This window comes from Chaetodon trifascialis, chromosome 16 (assembly GCF_039877785.1).
Source record: "Chaetodon trifascialis isolate fChaTrf1 chromosome 16, fChaTrf1.hap1, whole genome shotgun sequence".
In the NCBI taxonomy this organism is placed as follows: domain Eukaryota; kingdom Metazoa; phylum Chordata; class Actinopteri; order Chaetodontiformes; family Chaetodontidae; genus Chaetodon; species Chaetodon trifascialis.
Genome location: NC_092071.1, coordinates 22,374,500 through 22,395,038, shown reverse-complemented (window position 1 = coordinate 22,395,038; position 20,539 = coordinate 22,374,500). Strand labels below are relative to the sequence as shown.

General features: G+C 39.3%; 1 protein-coding gene across 12 annotated transcripts in view; it reads right to left on the bottom strand.

Moving 5' to 3' along the window:
• Window positions 1–20,539, bottom strand: part of picalma (phosphatidylinositol binding clathrin assembly protein a) — a 37,644-nt gene that overhangs the window by 6,038 nt on the left and 11,067 nt on the right. For 2 of the 12 annotated variants that reach the window (XM_070982676.1, XM_070982678.1), the window contains exons 3-21: window positions 17,928–18,070; window positions 17,561–17,636; window positions 17,369–17,471; window positions 15,813–15,906; window positions 15,547–15,658; window positions 13,331–13,437; window positions 13,171–13,212; window positions 10,904–10,915; window positions 10,644–10,729; window positions 10,247–10,370; window positions 9,753–9,886; window positions 8,926–9,011; window positions 7,256–7,408; window positions 6,702–6,785; window positions 6,180–6,260; window positions 4,963–5,073; window positions 2,505–2,633; window positions 1,956–1,986; window positions 1,074–1,173 (exon numbers count right to left, since the gene is read on the bottom strand). In XM_070982676.1, the coding sequence (XP_070838777.1) occupies window positions 1,074–1,173; window positions 1,956–1,986; window positions 2,505–2,633; window positions 4,963–5,073; window positions 6,180–6,260; window positions 6,702–6,785; window positions 7,256–7,408; window positions 8,926–9,011; window positions 9,753–9,886; window positions 10,247–10,370; window positions 10,644–10,729; window positions 10,904–10,915; window positions 13,171–13,212; window positions 13,331–13,437; window positions 15,547–15,658; window positions 15,813–15,906; window positions 17,369–17,471; window positions 17,561–17,636; window positions 17,928–18,070 (1,808 nt within the window). The remainder of the gene's footprint in view (window positions 1–1,073; window positions 1,174–1,955; window positions 1,987–2,504; window positions 2,634–4,962; window positions 5,074–6,179; window positions 6,261–6,701; window positions 6,786–7,255; window positions 7,409–8,925; window positions 9,012–9,752; window positions 9,887–10,246; window positions 10,371–10,643; window positions 10,730–10,903; window positions 10,916–13,170; window positions 13,213–13,330; window positions 13,438–15,546; window positions 15,659–15,812; window positions 15,907–17,368; window positions 17,472–17,560; window positions 17,637–17,927; window positions 18,071–20,539) is intronic. The other 10 variants (XM_070982679.1, XM_070982681.1, XM_070982688.1 and 7 more) reach the window with 10 other exon arrangements.

Sequence of the window (20,539 nt, the reverse complement as noted above, 5' to 3'; positions counted from 1 at the left end):
AAGCAGGGAATACATTTTAAGTAACAGTAACCTGATACTGGCTAAAAGCTGAAATAAAGTGGTTCCAAACAAGCCTATACTATACAAGCCTATTGATGTCACTGGTTGTTGTAGCTTTTGTCAGTTTCTAGAAGTTTATAGATCATTGAGAGTTGCAGCACATTTATCAACTGTGGGAGCATAATGATCTGTAATGCGTAGTGTAGCTGTTGTCACAAGCATTGCTTTGTGTGTTTTAATTTCACATTATATGTAAATGTGAAAATAAATCTATACTAGCAAAACTTAATCTCTTGTGAAGTGCTCCCTGAAGTGCGTGCACCTGCCAACCTCTGCTTAAAGATGTATGTCAATATATGTATGACAGTAACAGAACCTAGCACCGAAGTCTTACAGGTCTTACAAAGTTCAAATTATGGGGAACTCCAGGTTATGAGCCCATTAAGTTTGTGCCAAAAAAGGCCCTTAGGTCAATATTATTACAGAGAATGCTGGGAACCCTACGATATTATTCTCCACTAATGACCAACTACTAAAGCCTGCTCCCACCTGTCCCCAGTTCTCTGCATCAAATTATGAAAAACTTGCATCGTTCTGCAATAACAAAGGAATTTCAATTAGAACCAACCTTACTGCTGAGTGTAGCTCCTCCACATGTGTTGACCCTGTACCTACAGCATTTTTAAAGTGGGTATTTGATGGTATTTTAAGTCATGTCCTGAAGATGATAAATATATCTCAAACAAACTTCTAAACAGCTGTTGTGAAACCCTTACGCAAGAAAGCACACCTGAGGTAGGAATGCACTCATGGATTACAAGCTAATTTCAGTGCAAATCAACTCCTTTCTGTAGGAAAATAATATGCTGGAGGAATTTCAGTCAAGCTTTGGACCAAACCACAGCACTAAAACACAAGAGCAGCATTTGAGTCCAGCCCTGATATCCCCATATTTGTAGGCCTTGCAGGACTATGGAAGAGAGCCACTGCTATGAAATGTGGCTAAAAATCCATTAAAGCCCATGTGAATTGCTCTTTGGGTGTTTACTAGCAGGCACAGTTAATGGCCTTACCATGGTTGCTGGGTTCCAGGTGGTAGAAGGAGCCATCTTGGGTTGCCAGTTGTTTCCACCTGTCAGCTTCTTTTCACCTGGCTGACTCCAGTGAAGATCACTGCAGACAGGTAAAAATGTTAGTCTTATTTTGTATGCAATAGCGGAGACAAGAAGTTACATGCAGCATTCCAAAAATGTTGAGACGCTGTGTAAAACATAAATAAAACAGTGAGTGATAATTTGCTAATCCTTTTCGCCATATACTTTATTGACAACAACAGTATAAAGACAATATAATGTAATAACTTTTTAAGTTTTCCAGGACCGAACAAGAGCGTACCAGCAGGCAGCCACAAACAGACAGCAATATAATCCCTCTGGGTGTTTGTGCACTGTCAATGTACATCTACTGCAAGCGTTTTTGTCACAGGCTCAGACTGCTATAATAAGTGTCCGACAACATTATGCAAAGGATCCAGACATAGATGTCTTTTTGTTAAAAAGTAAGATCCTTTTTGTTTAACCACAAACAGCTGTTATACTAATCTCATCAAAGCCACCAGACTCCATTCACAGAGTCAGTCATTTTCTCATAGTAAAACACACACAGTACCGGGTGTACGTTCACATCTTACTTTGGAATTATTTCACTGGACATTATGACCACAAAAATTTTGAGGTGAGGTTCACTACTTTGTGAAACACATGATTGTATGAAGAATATTACTACATGGGCTTTGATAAGGACCTATGAGCCTGAAATAAAGTTGGATTGCATTGAACAATTGTTGTAAACACAGTTAATTTGCAAATGCCTGATTCTGTTTTTATTTATGATTTACACAGCATCCCAACCGGAATCTGGAATTGGGGTTGGAAATATTACTTGAGAGCACTTACTTCTTTGCTGTGCCATTGCCAATTCCTAGATCTAAAAAGAGACAGAGGCAAAGAAATGAATGCACAGCCCAAAAAAAAACCTCACACAATTTAGACAATATAAAATGTAGAAAAACGTATAAAATTTTCCACTTACTCTACATTTAATGCTAATTTTACACATTTCATATTTATGTTCGTTGTTACTGATACTGTTTGGTCTAAATATCATCTCATCTAATAATCTGCAGCACAATTCAATAGAATATTTGGGGTCATGGTCACAAAAACCACAACAACAAAAAATATAATACATATTATATATGTAGTACACTTAAGAAAAGGTATTAAGTGTATTGTTTGGTGAAATGGAAGTCATCACATATCGACATGTATGATACCAGTGAATAATTTCCAGTGAGAAAATAACCAAAACCAACCAAACTCTGAATCAGTTCATCTGTGAGTCCAAGTAAACACTTTGTAGAATTTGAAGAAACTCCCTCAAGGTGCTTGCACTGCTGCTGCCACGGAGAATACAAATAAAAATAAAAACACAAGGGAACTTACTTCCAACAAGATTGGCCAGTGACGAGTCCAGGTCGTTGGACACCAGTTTGTGGAGCTGTTGGCCATTGGAAGCCATGTCCTGGTTGGGTGAGGATGCCACTGTGGGTTTGAGGATGCCACCTAAAATATCTTAATCAAAGGGGGGCAGGACAAAGGGAGAGGAAGGGAAGGGACGGGAGGGGAGGGTGAGAGTTTGGGGGGCCCAGAACAGGTGAAGACACAATGCAACAGACATAACACAGGAACACACAAAGACAAACACACAACAATACAAAACATGCACAGACGTGGACAGAGAGAAGATGATGAGTGTGGATGAAGCAAGAAGCAGGACTCATGGAAAAAACTGATCAAGCCTTGACACTGTGAGAAGAGTGTGTGTGGAGTTAACTCACCCAGTCATGCATATGCCATGCAAAAAGCCAAGGCCCCAGGGAGTGGGGGGACAAAGGAAAAGAGGGGAAAAATAATGTTGTGAGATCATGAGCAGCAAAGAACCAAGTGAGTAAGAGATCCAATGTGCACAATGCAGCACTTCCAAACACCCATTTATTCTTGCAAAATAAATGATGATACAATGGTGGAATTATCATACACTAATGAGGCAAAGGCTGAAATAGTCTTTAACCTCACACACACTATAACAGTACCGTTAGTAACAGTGTTCATCAAAATTAATTAGTTAATTTAATATGTGCTTTCTTCCAAAATCTGTCTCAGCGGCACATAATGTTAAAAACAGCATAGAGGCCATTACACACAAATTAAGTTGCCAGTAATGGGCTCAATTGTTAGTGATTACATCATCTATTTGAAGTGACATTTAGATTTTAAAATACTATACCAATAGACAGTAAATGCAGAATGTCTAAAACGAAAATTCTACTTTTTTAATCACAGGTCAAACTAGAATGACCACCTTGCAACACGTCAAGTTGCAGTTTATATCCATGTCTCTCCAGACTGGTGTAATAAATGTAGTGAAGACTTTGAAGGAATGTATTTCTTGCAAAACAGAAGCCGTCACAATATTGACATGTATGATTCCAGTGAATCATTTCCAGTGAGAAACGTGCTGTCTTCACTCAGAGACTATTTTCCCAGAGGAGTACAGAGGACTGATAGAGAGCTTCATCACATGGTGCAACAACAATCACCTGAAGCTCAATATCAGCAGAAAAATGTGATTGCTTCACACACATCTTCAACCTGTCAACAGAGAAGATCTATACAATCAGCACAGTTTCAAGGTGAATGCTCAAGATTAGTGACACCAACTCAGTATCTGACCAAACGTGAAATACGTTCATAATCTATTTGCTGGCCTCGGCTGTTGCTGGCACAGAGGCATAAAAGCATCTGAAGTGAACAGTTAGCTTTATTAAGTATGGTGGTTTTCAGTAGTCAAATGCTTTTGTGATTTCAGAGCCCACTTTAAGTTACAATAGTCAATAGGCAAAAAGCATTCTGAACGCGACTTCCACTCAGAAAACACACAACACACAATGAAACCACTTCATTTTCCACACCTGAGCATGCTAATGAGAAACATTTTGATGAGATAAAGCATAAGCAGATATTCAACGCTAAGAAATATGGATGACAGCGCTCTAATGTGCTCAGCAGGATGTTTGAGTAAACGGCTAACCCTCACCAATGTCACTGTCTTGTGGTTATGTTCTCTGGAGGCTATTTGATGGACATAAAATGTCTTTCTTCCATTAAAAAGTCCTTATTGAAACTTTGTAGTGGGTAACACTATCATTTGGATGGTTAATAATAACCAATATACCACATATACAGGCTGACAGTGAAGTAAAAATATCTACAGATTCATTGCTCTTCCTTTGCCAACACGCTCAGAATTGTCTGTAAAATCAGTGAAAAACACTTATTACTGAAAATCTGAAGTGCAAGGGTACCCAACACTGTTTTCTGAAATCCTGGAAAAGCATGGGATGGCCATTGCACATTTTGAGAATATATCTGACAATTAAAAAAGAAAAAAGCAAGCAAGCTGGTAAATATGCCAGTGTATAAAGACATTCTTTAATCTTCCTATTATCTACCTGAGAAGGCTTTCTTCCACCACTTAACCTTTTTGATGCAATAGCTAAAAACAGATTGAAAAAGTGGGCTGATTATGAAATGCAACCATGCACTTCAGGTTCTGCCACTTTTGTGTTGGTTGTTAATATTTCCTCATTTGTTTGTCAAACTAAAGATTGTTCCCTGGCACCAGCAAACTGGAGATTTGCCTTTTTGTCATCCTAAGGAAACCCATTTTCATAGCCTGATGATGCATGAGAGCTTTGTTTGGGATATGTTCAGAAGATTCATCATCCACATAAACCACACACACTGACAAACAAATCAGTCCAGGATTTTGGGTGTCAATAGGCTCAACATGATCCATGGGAAGAAAAAATGTCAATGTGTGTAGGAACGTAACACTTACCTGTTGAATCCAGGTTGTTGGCATTGGTGTTGTTGCCAAATACTGAGTCAAAGTCAACGTTAAGGCCTCGAGAGTTCTGTGGCTGCTGGGATGTTGGGGAGGCTGTAAACCCTGGTGAAGCAAAGACAAAACTATCAGGATCCAGATATTAACGTCGCAACAGCTCTGTTCCTACCAACACAACCACAAGTAGGTTAAAGTAGGATAAAGAAAAACATCAAATATTTGGACGATTCCTTCTTTTAAGAGCGGTCACATGCTAATAAATGCCTTGTTTTTCAGTCGAAAACTATTTAATGAGGCTAGATGCTATATATGCTAGACCAAGCTATTCAACCTTAACAACAATGATGTAGGTGTGTATTTGGTGTAGAGGGAAGTCAGAAGATGCCATGTCATACTGTCAATTTCTCTATCTTGTGTAAGCCCACCATTACATCCACATTGCTGACTAATCAGCCATACCTGGAGGCAGCATCACACTTTTGTAAAGCTGTTCACAAGCCCTTGTAGATAAAACAGTTTACGATTCTTAACTGTCTAAACGTAATGTGCCGTAAAATCCTAGCATTAGGCAACCATCCTCACCACCATAGTTGATTCATGTTAATCAGCTGCAGAATACTTTCAAGACAACTATGCTAAGGCTGCCAATACCACGCTCTTGCTGGTTCTGAAGAACTCTCAAGCTCTGACAAGTAAGTGATTAAACAATTGATCAACAGATGAATAATCAGCAACTATCTTCATAGCTGATTCATAGCTGGCATTTTTGTTAAGCAAAAAAAAAAAAAAAACCATATAAAACACACTGGCTCCACCTTTCCCAATCTGAAGACATGCTGGTTTAGTTTTCCATGTGACATTTAACTTAAGATTGGTTTTCCTACTGTTTCACCTAAAGACGTTACCATGGACTTTCAGAAATTGTGATGGGCATTTTTCACTGCTTTGGTGTTATAGATGATTGAGAAAATATATTAAAATGACATATGACATATAAAATACTCATTATTTGCTGCCGTAAGGTGCTCACACAAAACCTGACATTTACCATCTGCCTTTTAAATCATAGGCACATTTTTCAGTCACATTCAGCTGTAGCTATACTGTAAAAGGATGAAGAAAAACAAAAAACAAAAAAGGGTACATCAGGTATACTGGGTTGGATTTCTGAGTAGGACTTGTAAACCTGTGATCAACCTTGGTTTACCTACCTCTGAATAGACCAGCTATGGCAGGGGGCTCAGATTGGAAGAGAGGAGTGGTGTTGTAAGGGCTTGGCCCACAGAAGGAGTCTGACACACAGCAACAACAGCAGACGGGCAAAGAACAAGAGAAAGAAAGAAGAGGGAGGAGGAGGGGAGAAGATTATGAAGACCAGAAAAAACAGAACAGTGAAAGAGCAGCAAGGAAGCTCAGCAACTGTGGGAATGGCTTTTTAACGGAGAATAACAAAGATCAGGATTTGCAGGACAAAAGCAGAGGAAGCCGGCACTCATCACATGGCTAGACTAAATACAGGGCAAAATTAAGGGAAGCACTCAACTAGTGGCTAACCACAAAACAATGCAGGCTCACACACATTGGCTTGGAGGAAGCAGGGAAGGTGGCATGTTCAGCAGGAACACTCGGTGTAACACTCAAGCCAGCTCTGCTCATGACAACTCACAAACGTTACACATTTCACTACTCTCATGTAAGCAATCCAGCAGCCAGACAGTTGTCCACCATAATACCTGTGACAAATGTCTCTATCTGTGCAGCAGTATCAAGATCAGATGCCAGGGAGGAGCTTGAGTCAAAAAAGGGATTGTAATGATCTAGAGAAAAACAGAAATGCTGCTGATAAAGAAGGACATCCATGCATCAAAGGGTTCTGGGCTTTGAAATACAAACAGAAAAACAAAAAGCAAATAAAAGATTAAACAGCCTAAATCAAAGAATGCTACGAGCTGACAAAACAAACATCAAGAACTGGGCCCGATTGTGGAAGGAAACAAATATTTGGAGAGGGGCAGCAGATGTTTGATGGATGCAAAGTGTCGAGAAACAGTATGTTCTGACCAGTGACCCTGAATCCCTTCAGGCATTTCCTCCATTTCTTTCCCTACTGCTCTGAAATACTCGGTTATATATCCACTCAATACCCAATCCACATTACAATGAGTTGAAATCATCAGCCAGCATGATGTTATGAGACTTCTTACATCAGTATGACACATTACTGTAACATGTTGTGTGGACATGAAATGACTAAAAGAAAAGAGAGGATGCAGCAAATCAATCCCACCGAACACTTCATGAATAGGTGTCCTAGAGGACAGGCTGCCAGCGTCCGAGGACGCCGTGGACAGGTGGACAGCATCAACAACAGGTAGTGTGAGGAAAGGGTTTGACATTGGAGGGGATTCCTCCACGGCTTCTGCAGCAGAGGTGAAAGGATCTGAGTGGGCAGAGGGGGAGAAAAGGATGGCAAAGAAAAAAAGAAGGAACAGAGAGATTATGGTGGAGAGGAGGGTGAGGAAAGTTAAAAAGAGAAGTTAAATAAGTGCATGCAAAATGACGTGCAGGGGGAAATGTGAGTGATGCAAGTGAGAAGGATTAAAACAGTGTTTGAGATACAGCTACAGGCTGCTATTGTGCATTTTATTGCACTGTTCTTATTGCCCAAAATTTCTGGCCTAATGACCAACTTTATCACAACCACTTTGAATAGTCTACAGGATTCATTACCAGAACGGTCAGAGTACAGCACAGGGGCTGATACCCAAAGACATCTGTGCAAACAATGAAACCACTGTGTATGATGTTTGTGTTAAATATGTGTGCCAGCGACTATGTATGGTAACACTTCCAGATGCTGTAATTATATAGCACTTTCAAGGCCACAAACAACACACTCTAAAACTTATTACCTTGGCCCACATTTAAAATATGAATGTCAGGCCTGAATTACAAAAAAATCCAATGTACCTTAACTTGTATTTTGGATATGTTTTCCCAAATACAATAAATAACAAAACTAAATAAAAAATGAATGAGTATATGTGGCATAATTTAAAACTACACTTGAAGTCTACTCACTACTATCTTTAATTACACACAAACACCGCTGTCTTTGGTGCCAAACATGTTATTTACATACCTTCTGATATGAAACTGGAGTGAAAAGCACACAACATTATGAAGAGATATGAGATAAGGTTGCAACAGCAACCTGGCCCTCTGCAAGTCAATATCATGCTCCTAAGATTTTTTTTTTCTTTTCTTTTTTTTTTTTTTTTTTAACAGGAAAACAGTGCAAAGTCCAAGTTGTATACAAACCAGTTTCACATACAAATCAAGTATCAGTAGCAAGTTCCATCATTTACTTCAAGTATAGCCCTTCGAGTATATGCCTCTGGCAAACAAAGTGCTCTACAGGACTTGGAAGTAAATGTGTGACTTTTTCATTTTTAATATTCAAATAAAATCTGACAAGCAAACTGCTGTTTCAGCTTGAGTTAATCTTAGCAAATAGACACCCATTCACATATACATGACCTGAGAATATACTGTGAATTCAGTACATATGGTGTTTGCAGAGCCAGTGGGGCTTGTTGATGTTTAACAGAAAACACCAACTACAGGTCAAAATACACTGTATGGCCAACACTGCAAAAAAAAGCCACCAATTAACATAAGCTCCAGTACTGGGTTTTTAATAGTTTCCATTAATAATACTTAAGTTTTGTATTCTCAGCTTGTCTTTAATTCCATTCTTCTGTGTTCATATAATGTGTATATGATGTAATTTGAATGATAAAAAGTAAACCTCAATCCTTTCTTTTGCAAAGATAAATAAATTCTAAGGAGACTAAATTTGTATAGTGAGGGGAATGTTTGAGGGATGTGTATGTGTGTTTGTAAATGTGGTGGCAGTGTGGACTGAAGAGCTGCCAAGCTGAGCGGCACTCTCACCTCCCCATGTGTTGGTGGTGGAGACAGGCAGTGGCTGCTGGAACGCCGGCTGCAGGTCCAGCAGGTCGTTGGCTGCCTTAGAGTTGCTGCAGGAAGCAAGCAGGACAACAAGGGCATGGACAGTAAATCAGTCACTCATTGACAAAACATTAAGTTCACTCCTCAGTTCCAAGGTTGCTATTTGAAGAAGAAAAACATGACTGCTGTTTTGTCCTCTGCAAGTGAATCTACAGATTATTTCTTATTTCTGTGCACAAATTCTGGTGTAAAATCGTTGACAGTGTTATGGTAACATGTAATGTTGGCCCCATTTGAAGTATTGTAGTTTATATTGTATTTTCTTGTGCATCATCTAACGCTATCAGTACTGCTGCTGCAGTGTCCCAGTTTCTAAACAGGGATCAAAGTTTCATCTAATCTCAGAGAACTGAGAACCTGTGAAACCATTTTGAAATGCTTTGTAACAACCATCTAGTTGCACTTAAGTAATCCTTCCAACTCCATTAATCAACATCAGTCTACAACCTCTGAGCTGTAAAAGCACAGAAAACTTCAACACACAAAACACAAAATGGATTTAAGTCAGTTCAGTCAGTTTAAATCAGTCTTTACATTTCCGAACTTTTATTTATGCCATTGAATAAATGGAATGATCTGATCTGCATTCATCTCTGGCTCTGAAACATGAGCAAAAGAGTATCTGGTCTAGGAAGTAATTCATTAAAGAATTGAAAAAGTGGATGATCTAAATATGTTCATCTGCATCTGAATATTCAAGCATTAGCATTTTGAGAAGCCATGAAATCGGGTAAGTGCTGTGGCCTCACCTGTTGGTGGAGCTGGGGGTGGAGAAGAGGTCAATAGCAGGGGCTGAGTTGATGGTCCCGCCAGCTGTGGAGACAGGGGAAGAGTCTGTGGTCGCTATTCCAGGATTCTTCTGGAGCTCTTTCAGACGCTGCTCCTACAATAATTAGGAGCCTCGTGTTAGCGACACAGAGGCTAATGTGTATTCAACTACTCAGCATGATTATAGTCGAAATCATTTCTTCAACATCAAGCATTTTGCTTTAATCTGGCACATCAAAATAGAGATGGACAGCAAATACGGGGAGAGTGCTAAGGGGGTGACATACAGCAAAGGTCGAACCAGAGATGTCAGAATCACACATCTCAAACCACTAAACCACAGGAATGCCGGACTACTCAAAATCTGTAACAACCGTTATGGCTATGCATTTAATATTATCACTAGAATGGAGTCCTAATGACACGACAGGCTAGACTAAGCTAAAAGTGATGTTGGTGAGTGAAGAACATGTACTTTTAGTGCTTTTAGGCGAGCCTGCTCTTCTTCCAGGGCTGCCTGTTTTTCCCTCTCGTCCACTTTGGTGAAAGATATGCCGGTGTTGGCCAGGGAGGAGACAGCATTGGAGAGGGTGCTAGCCCTGAATCAAGGGACAGACAGAAAACAGTGACTCACCAAGAACCATTTCAGGGCTAATGAAGAAGTGTCTGTAGTGTCACATTTTATTGGTGTTCTGAATCGTCACACATAAATTAATATTTTAACTCTCTTTAACTCTATTTTTTTTTTATCTATCTACTGCTGACAAAAAATCTGTCCAATGCTATCCAGTTGCTTAAAGAAATATGAACCTCTGCTCTGAGTCTGAATGGCAGGGAGCCAGATCCATTGAACAGATATGAAGCAGACCTACCTGCTGGCTGCTGTTGAGTCTTTGACTTTCTTTCCCTCTAAAGAGGCCAAGTGCTGCTCCAGGGCATCCAGCAGGCTGCTGGGGGCCTAGTGTGAATGCCATTGACACACATTAAGTTTCAAAGATGGAGCAAAGCCTTATACAAGATGTCCTCTGAAGAAAAAAAAAAACACTGAAGCATGCCAAGTTATTGCCAAGAGTCCACAAACAGAGCTACTCTCAAATACAGAGACACAGAGAGAAAAGGTTCAGATACTTACACAAACTGTAAACTGAGAACAAAGAGATAGAAGGAAGGGAAAAATACAGAAAATAAAGGTGGTAACAGTCAAGATATTAGGAAAACCTTTGGGTGAAAGCTGTCTGATTCTGGTTTACTTGCTACTTACAAAGCTCTACTAATTACATAATGAGCCTCAAAATAAATGCATTTTGTGTATAATGCACCACTTCGGCAGGTCACTGGTCTGTGTAAGATGGACTGGTCATAGCCCAAGCTAAAACCCTTGATTCACACCTTTATTTGCTGTATGACGTGCAAGGTCAGGAGTGCGTGTGAGTTGAAGGTGTTTGGAGGTGCTATTGTGGGCACATGCACTGCCTGCCTAGCACAGCACTTGGTGTCAAAAAATGGCAGGCCTGAAGCTGCAGGAGGTTAGCAGCCTGTGAAAAGATAATAATAGCCAAATTTTGGAAGTTCTAATGGAGGTCACTAAAGCTATTTTAGCACTGTGGAATAACACTGTGTCAATATACTTCACACTGTAAATCAAATGCTGCACGACAGCATATTGTTAAAAAAGCATGACAGTTTTGATCTTACCAAGTTAGCAAGAGTTTGTCCAATAAATAAAGTTTTGTTGCAATGGTTTCTGTGACAGCTCACGAACTGAGACTCACATGATGCAGACAAGCACCTAACAGTGGGTCTAGTTGTGTTCCTGTGCTACTGGATAGACAAGATATAAATAAATAAATAAATAAAATAATCACATATTTCACCTCCACTGTTGGTAACTGCTTACAGTAAGAATAAGTTGAAAAGTTCCTAAAAATCTGAGTACCAGGCAGAGCAATCATTAAGTCAGTCGGTACTGATCAACAACCTTATGAACATCACACAGATTTGTGTTATGCCACAGAAAATAAGTTCTTGAATTCCTGATACACTAAAGAGGTCAGCTCATCCAAATCTGGGACTTGCATGCAGATAGTTTTGTTATTTCTCAAGGCTGTGATATGCTAACTTGTTCAAGCTGGGACCCAGACACACTGGAGGTGAGTGAAGTTTCATTAATGGTGCCCAAAGCACTGGAAAACTCAACAGTACAAGTATTTTTTTCTATTCTTCAAATAAACTGCACACACCTCCAGTGCACTGGGGTTGGGACTGAATTCTCAGTGGTGGATACCTTACAACCTCAGCACATAAAACAGAAACTACAACCATGGCTGGAAGCCAGTTGACAAATAGTTTTTCTTATGATTGGGTCAACTAATAACCACAGTATTTCACCACTGCTAGCACATTATATAGGGGCAGGCAGCAGATGTATTTACTTGTCACTCAAATGAGAATCTGAGTGTCATTTAAAGCAGGTGCTACTGCACACTGACAGTATTCCTCATCTCAAACATTATTCTATGATTTGCCACAGAAAAGCATATTTGTGTGTTGTTACATAGCAAATACATGCATGTTACACTGTATGTATAGTCTATGAATTTACAGTGGCATGAAAAAGTTTGGGTAACCTCGGTCAAAAATTCTGTGGCTGTGAGTGGCTAAGTGAGTAAAAGATGACCTGATGAAGTTAAAGATGATATATTTCTTTAATATTTTAAGTAAGATTGCTTTTTTTATTTCAATCTTTTACAGTTTCAAAATAAGAAAAGGGAAAAGGACCAGAATTGCGATTTTGAGGTTTGTTTACAATCATTATCTTGTGTAGAAGCCATCCTCTTTTCATCCTTAGCCATGTTTTTTTTTTTTTTTTTTTTACAGACAGCTACCTGAAAACACTTCGATATCTTCCTATAGATGGCCTTCTCCTGCTTTGTGGGCATCACTAGTGTTCATTTTCAGAGTGCTAGACAGCTGGCCTTGCGTAAGGATGACTGTGAATAAGCCATAGCACTATCAAGCTAATTAAGGTCAGACACCTTGGTAAAAGCTATCAAGTGCTCAAATCTCTTAGGGTGCCCAAACTTTTGCAAGGTGCTCCTTTCCCTTCCCCCCCCCCAATCTAAAATTGTATTTTATCTTGCTTAAAATGGTGCCAAGGATGTTTCATCTTTCACTTGTGGGGATCAGTCCATCTACTACTCACAGCAATAGAAATTTTGACCAAATGCCACTTGCCACTGTATACACATTAGAGAAATAATGTTAAATCTACTATTAATTCCCCCAAAGTTGGTCATTCTCCTCCTTTTAAATAAGCAAAGCCAGCAAAGAGATGAGGGATAAAGTAACTGCAAAGATGCCAAATGGTCTTCTTTGGTTAGAATCTGCATCTGGGCTTACCTGAGACAGATCTGGGATGTCCCCTCGATCAATCCCCACTTGCTGCAGGAAGAGAACAAGGACCATCAGAATTTGGATGTAAAAAAACACAACCAACCCATTTAAATGATCCCAGGCCCTGCTGTAATTACTGATTGGCTGAAATGGGGTCCTGACTTACCTCTGCAACTTTAAGGAACTCTGAGATTCTTGTCATTCGTGTAAGGAATTTCTTGTAGATGTCAAGTCCTTCTTTGCATTGGACTTTTTTCATGTCAAAGTATTTCTCTGTTAACAGAACAAGAAAATAAGCACACCAAAATATTATGACAAACACAGTTTTTAAGTTCATACTTTCATACCCATAGGGTATATAAACCCAACTGTCAGTCTCAGCAGACATGGACAATATTAACATGAGCAAAATGTTATGGTTTTTATCCTTTTTCCAAAAAAGACAATATTCCTGCTAAGATGTCTACATAGCTAATAGAAATGAATATTACACTAATATTCCCACATACATGCAGCTTTGCATAATAAGACTAACGAGCACACCACTCCTCTTTCAGTTGTTAAACCAGCTTCTTGAAAAGGTTGCCGTATTTGTGGATATCCAAAAACCTGTTGATATCCAAGTCTTTCATAGTGTTTAAAAGTAGGTGTGTTTCTCCTGACGACCAGATATGTGGGCCGTTTTTTTTGCATGCATTTCTAGCCTCGCTGTGCAAACTGCTGGCCAGGCAACACACAGAGCTGAACATAAATAGGCAGAAGGCCACACCAATATTTTGTGAGATTTGTATAGAAAATACTGAAGTAAGTCCTATTATATCTACATCTTAGCAGTCCTTCAAATATACATAAATAGATACATTTTATAGTGATCAACCGTGATAAACTTTGGACATTTTTTACTCAATGTGGATAAATCTAACAGCAGAAATCACAGAGCAGAAATAAATGTGACAGCAGCCAGTCAGTCTGCTGCCTCCATGCTCTCTGTGTCACTGCCTGTTTGTACAAGGGTGGGGCTGAACTCCTCCACACACACAATGGACTGCAGTTTAACTTCAGAGTAGAGTCCACAGTGCAGGGAACGAAACAGACTTTAGAAGATATTTCAGTGGAATGAAAGACAACAATGCTCACGGCTCTTCATCTATAAGTGCAACAAAATGGAAAGTGTACGATCAGTTTATCAAACGCCTGTTAAACAAAGCGAACAGAAACTGGCAGAAATTTGATGTCTTTGGCCACTCTGCCTACAGTAACTTGTTGGCCCCTCTTCATCCACACAGAGCTCGTTATGCTTAAGTATTGCAAGTGACCTTGCATTATCCTCCAAAGCTGAGGAAAAAGGTAACATGGCTTCAAATATATGCAAGTGGTTTGGATATCTGAAGAGCCACAATCAAGTGCAGATTAAGATCTATTACTAAATACACCATTGGTCGGTGCCAGCCAAGAAGGGAAACACAACTAATTTTGACCATCACCTGTAAAGGTACCATACCAGCAACCACACCATTATTTTAGTGAATTACAAAGGCAAGCTAACTGGTATTGTTAAGGCAGATAAAGCATGTTAGCAAAGTAAATGTTTCAGATATTATTCAATACATTATTTTATCACAGAATAAACTCTAAACCACGCCATGTTTGCACAGTTTAATGCTTACATTATGTTATTCTATGTTCTATTCAGGCTCCAGTCATTATCAGGATGCTCTCAGACTAGAAGCATTATCAAATTATATATTGTGATAAATACAGATATTGATCAATATGGAAACAATCACTGTGATCATATTTTGTGCCTGATCACCGAGCTGTAGTTTTTCCTGTTTCATGGTCTGAAAACGAGGAATAATGATAATTGTTTTTTTTTTTTTTGTCTACGATAAGACAACGCCATAGTGGGCAGCGTTGCCTGGCAGAAGCTGAACAATGCATGCTCATCATGATAAAATGGGAGAGGATAGCTTGCTGCATATTAATTTTAGGCTTTGGTCAGAAAAGAATTCATGAGGTCTGCAGGGAAATACTTTGCAACGGCCCCCTATAAACATTCTTTGAAATAGGTCTGTTAGAGGTCTGTAGTTCCAGGGAGCCATCAGTTTTCTAGTCCTCCATTTCTCTGTTAATTAAAGACTTACACGAACTGTGCTGAAATGCTAACAAGCATTCCCTAAGCATATCCTTGCTTTCAACAATGAATGCAAAGATTTAATAACTGAAAGGATGTCTGAAGGATTTCATTTTGTCTTTCACCCCATGGCCACTGTCCCTCATTATTTGACCCTTTCGCTCATAATGCACAGGGACAGTAAGGAAAAGCCGACAGTCCAAATAGCGAAATTGCAAGGCAATGCCAACACAAAAGCTTGCTTTTACCCAGGAGGTTGATTATGCCCTCATTGTATGCTGCAAACAGTCGGATCGCATCTTTGAACAGAAGCATGAAGGCTGCATTGATCACGCCATTGGTCAGTTCATTGGCATTGACCTGGAGGAAAGGTGGAAGTGTTGAGAAAAATTTGTTTTAAGTTTAGAGACAACCATTTTGAAAAGGCTCAAAAAAACGCAAATTATACATAATATATGGAAGTGTCAGCAACTGATTTAGAAGCCAACCAGTGTAGCCAATACTGAGCACTCACATTGAAATCGAGTAACACATCCATCTGATTTTGGATGATAGGGATGGTCTTGAGGAGTTTCTCTGTGTTCATGGTTCTCATCACCCCATCAGATCTGTGGAAAGAAAGGGAAAAAGAATGCTTTGAAAAACGTATCTATTACAGATATATTTGAGCCTGCTGACACCAATGGAAACAGGCTTTCTAGTTTTGAGTGCTCATTATTTGAGGATGTTATACTGAAAGTGGACATGGCTGATCCTTATGAAGTCACTGACTCAACACAAAAACATATGCATCAATGAATACATCTCTCCTTGCAGTGTAGTACTTCACAATGTCTGAGCTGACACTGCAATGTATACATGTGCAACAGTCCCACTCGATAAATAACTATAGTTACACTGCAACAGATGCAAATAATCAGTCAAATAAAGGTCCACTGTGCCCAGGGCCATCATAGAAGATGGAAAAAGTAGAATTACTGCCTCACAAGACTTTGAAGGAATTTAATAAAAGGTATTCAGTTTAACGTTTGGCGAAATGGAATTTATCGCAAAATATGCTTCGATGTGAAATGTGAAATACGTCTTCCCGTTTTCCAGGGGAGTCCAGAGGACTGATAGAGAGCTTCATCACATGGTGCAACAACAATCACCTGAAGCTCAAAATCGGCAGAACCTTCGTGTTTGTGGTGGATTACAGTGCTTAAAATATGGATGGTGCTGCAAAGCTACAAATTCTATAACATGGATCCTTCACACACATCTTCAACCCAGCAGCACAGAAGATCTCTACAATCAGCACAGTTTCAAGGTGAACCGTCACGATTAGTGTCACCAATTCAGTAACTGACCGAATGTCAAATATGGTCACAACCTCCCCTTCTGTTCCTGAGTTATGGTGTTGAGTAACCCACTATGAAGTCACAGTGAAGTTGACCTTTGGGATATAAAATGTCATCGCATCCTCATTTCATACTATGAGACATGTAAGTGACATTTTGTCATAATTATTGAGTTATGGCCAAAAATATGTTGTAACTGGTCACAGTAAGCTTTGACCACCAAAATCGAATCAGTTTGTCATCGAGTCCAAATGAACATTTGTGCCAAATTTGAAGAAATTCTCTGTGATGCCACATTCACAAGAATGGTACAGACAGACATACATATAGGCAAACGAACGGACAACTCAAAAACATAATGCCTCTGGTCCCAGCTATCGCCGGTGTGCAGGCATTAAAAAATATCCATCAAAAATGAAACTTTTAGCTGACAGAAAAACAAACATTTTACCTACCATATTTTTACAACGATGAAGTGAAGCAAAAACAGGACTTTTTTCATCAGATATCTGCATATATCTGATGAGCTTATGCAACTTTTCTAAAAGCTGTCACAATGTATTTTGCAGGAAACAGAACTAGTGAAACGTTATCTTTCGGTATCATTCAGAAGATACCCTTCCAAGTTTTTGTAACAAGAACACTGAGATTTGTGGCTCAGGCTGAAGTCAACACTAACATCCCAGTCAGTTACAGTGAATGCTAAGAAGTGAAAAATTAATCTGCTTACCCTCTTTTCACTTTAGTGAAGTCAAAAGCGACTTGTCTGTAGGACACAGCCTTCTCATTCAGGTAGCGGCTATACCTTCTTATGAACGTTGACATATCATAACCTACATTAAAAACAAAAAAAGTGAGGGGGTGATGATAAATGTCATGACACAGATGAAGCTTACTGCTGCACAATGTGTAGTGTTTATACCTTGTAAGCCACTTTTGTCCAAAAAATTGCTGAGGTTGAATAGCGTGTTCCTTGAAGCCAGATATTGTATAAATCTCTGCAAGAAAGAAAATGTATGAGGAACTCTGTATGTTTGCACAAGTAGTGTTTATCATATGTGGGGCCTTCGAGACAGCTCACTTGTGCAATGAACAACTGTACTTGTGGGCATGTCCCATTTAATGCACTACTAAATACAATGGTACACTTTATTAACAGACTCATACCATATGTCAACATACCGCATGCAGTCAATGGATTTATCAGATTGGTCATTTAACAACAATCCTGTATAATATTTACACCCAGTTCAGCAAAGGTGGAGAGCAGTTATTACTTAAGTCCTGACCTCATTGCCGTAGACCATCAGATGGTGCGTGGTGGTGAGGGACTTGAAGACAACCACCCAGCTGGTGTTGGTGGTCCTCTCAAACAGTGTGTCAGCCAGCTGAGGGATGTTCACATTCATCTCGTTTGTGCACTGAATCAAATCTGATGGAGGAGAAGGAGAAGGAGAAAGAGAGGAAGGGTCGAGTCACACGGGTTTGCTGTTCAGTGAAAGCACATATTTTCTCCACGCAGCTTGCGCATTTTCTTTTATCTGTTCCTTCCCTTAACAGTGTGCTGACCAGAATCAATAAAATACTGGAGGACAGCAACAGAATGCTGGTGAGTCAGAGTGCAGGTAAATAGAGACTTTCAGGACAAACAGTTCTGGAAAGTTATGGTACAGGAATATCTGACAAGCTTTCTGGAAGAGGATGGTCTCATAATCATGACCCAGGAGGACATGATAACAAAAGTGACAACTGTTTTTGGCACTGGGAAGTGAGGCTTTACTTCAGAAAGAGACACTGAGAGTGTATTTAACTCTGTTACTGAGAAAACACCCTGCATTATCTTGAAAACACAAGTCGTGTTACCCATGACCTTTCCTTACTATTCACATGCATATCCACAAAAGTGGCCATACCTCTGATAGGGCAGAGATCCTTAAAATAGATGCCATGGCAATGCGCCACAACCATCTGCCCTCAGGTGAAAGCAAATGCCTCCTGGTTCCTCTTTACATGAAAGCCATGGGACTGATCAATGAAGCCAGACCTCACCAGTCTGCTAATATATCTTTGTACACAGAGCCCTCTCTCAGTGCTGTGTGCCCATTCTTTACTGCACATCTCGCACTTGAACTTGATAGCAGCCTATGATGCCACAATTTTTGATCTTTTACACTAAGTGATAACATTGTAAATACGTGAGGTAGGTAAAAACATACTCAATGTAAAATATTTATTATGTGGTTACCTTTTAGTATATCTTCATACTGTTTGATATTCTATATTGGGATAATCATCCCAGATTTTAGAGATCACGCTAAGATGAAAATGAGTAGTGTTGGTCTTTCACTAATCAATCCCCAGACCCTCCAGGTCTGATACCAGGCTCCTCCAGTCTACATGTCCATGTGTCCTTGGGCAAGATATTGAGCCCCAAACTGATACTGAACTGTACTATACTGTGTGAGTGAGTGTGAATGGGTGAATGTGGCGTGTGCTGTAAATGTACTGTCATCTGATTTCTACAGTCCCAGGACATGTAATCAAATATGACCACATTGTACCACAGACACCAAAGGATTGTCTTGATTTTGTCTGCTTCCAGAAAAATCACATGACAGAATAACTCTTGAGAATGATGCCAGTTATCCAATATTCATACACATCAGATGCAAAAAAGAGGCTTGGCAGACAATGTAAATAAATATTTAAGTGAATTTCACATTTAAGGGGAAATGAATGATCCTCTCCAGACATTACGGATTCCTCAAGATGTTAAGCTGTTCCACTTTCATGCCCCCGTTTGGTTTTATTAACTGTGTTTTATTGACTGTGGTAATTGGAAAAATTTAACCTTCAAAGAGGATGCCAAAATGGACTTTGTTTTTAAGTTAATTAATTATGCTTTTACGTTTTAAGTAACATACTGTACATAATAAATGACAAGAATCGTTCCAACCATTTCACTTTATGAAACCACATCAATGAAACAATTGAAATATTTTGTTTAAGTTAATAGTTAACATAAACTGTTGTGTAGGAGGTGGCTGTGCTACCCATTGAGGCCTGTTTACATGGGTGGTCTATGAATCCTCCTCAGTGTTTGCTGAAAGCCACACAAAAGGCTTTTTGCTTTTTGCATACACAATAGGCCACCCATGTGACAACAAAAGCCTTTTCAGATGTAACTGAAATGGCTGTGGAGAGTACACACTCACCAGCAACTTTCTCCACTGGTGTTCCTGAAATTTGTTTTGTATAAGGACGAATCACAATAACCCGCGACTCTTGCTCATCAGACTGACAGATTATAATACTCGCTACTGGACGCATCAAGCATACAATAAAATGAGAGTTGCAACTGGAAAAGTCTTCTTTTGTACAGACAGAGCAGGTCAAACTGATATGTGGAATCTATCTGAAGTTGTCCTATTCCTGCCAGCAGCTGACCTTCTGTTGTAAGTGTTCGGTCTCACACATGCTGATTTTAAAATGATTTGAATTAAAAGAGAAGAATTTCATTCTTAAAAAACAAACAAAAAAGAGACAAAGAAACAACTGAAACAAGTGCTGAGTGAAGTCACTTTTAAATTGTTTTAAGTAAGTCAGTTGTTAAGAATAGTAACTGTCTCTAGTAACGTGAATTTTCTGTACAAAGCTCAGATCAGCACTCAATTCTTAAAATCTTAAAAAAATTGTGAAGAAAGACATTAGGTAAAAAGCCACATTCAGAAAATAGCATTCAACAAAAAGAAATGCATGATGAATAGTTATGAACAGCACTAATGATATAGTAATGATAATAATGAATTGCTTCTTCAGTCCTACAAAGAAGCAATGACACAAGTTCAGTCATTTCTACTGAAAATCACCAGTTAAAACACTGCTAGATAAATCTGGAACA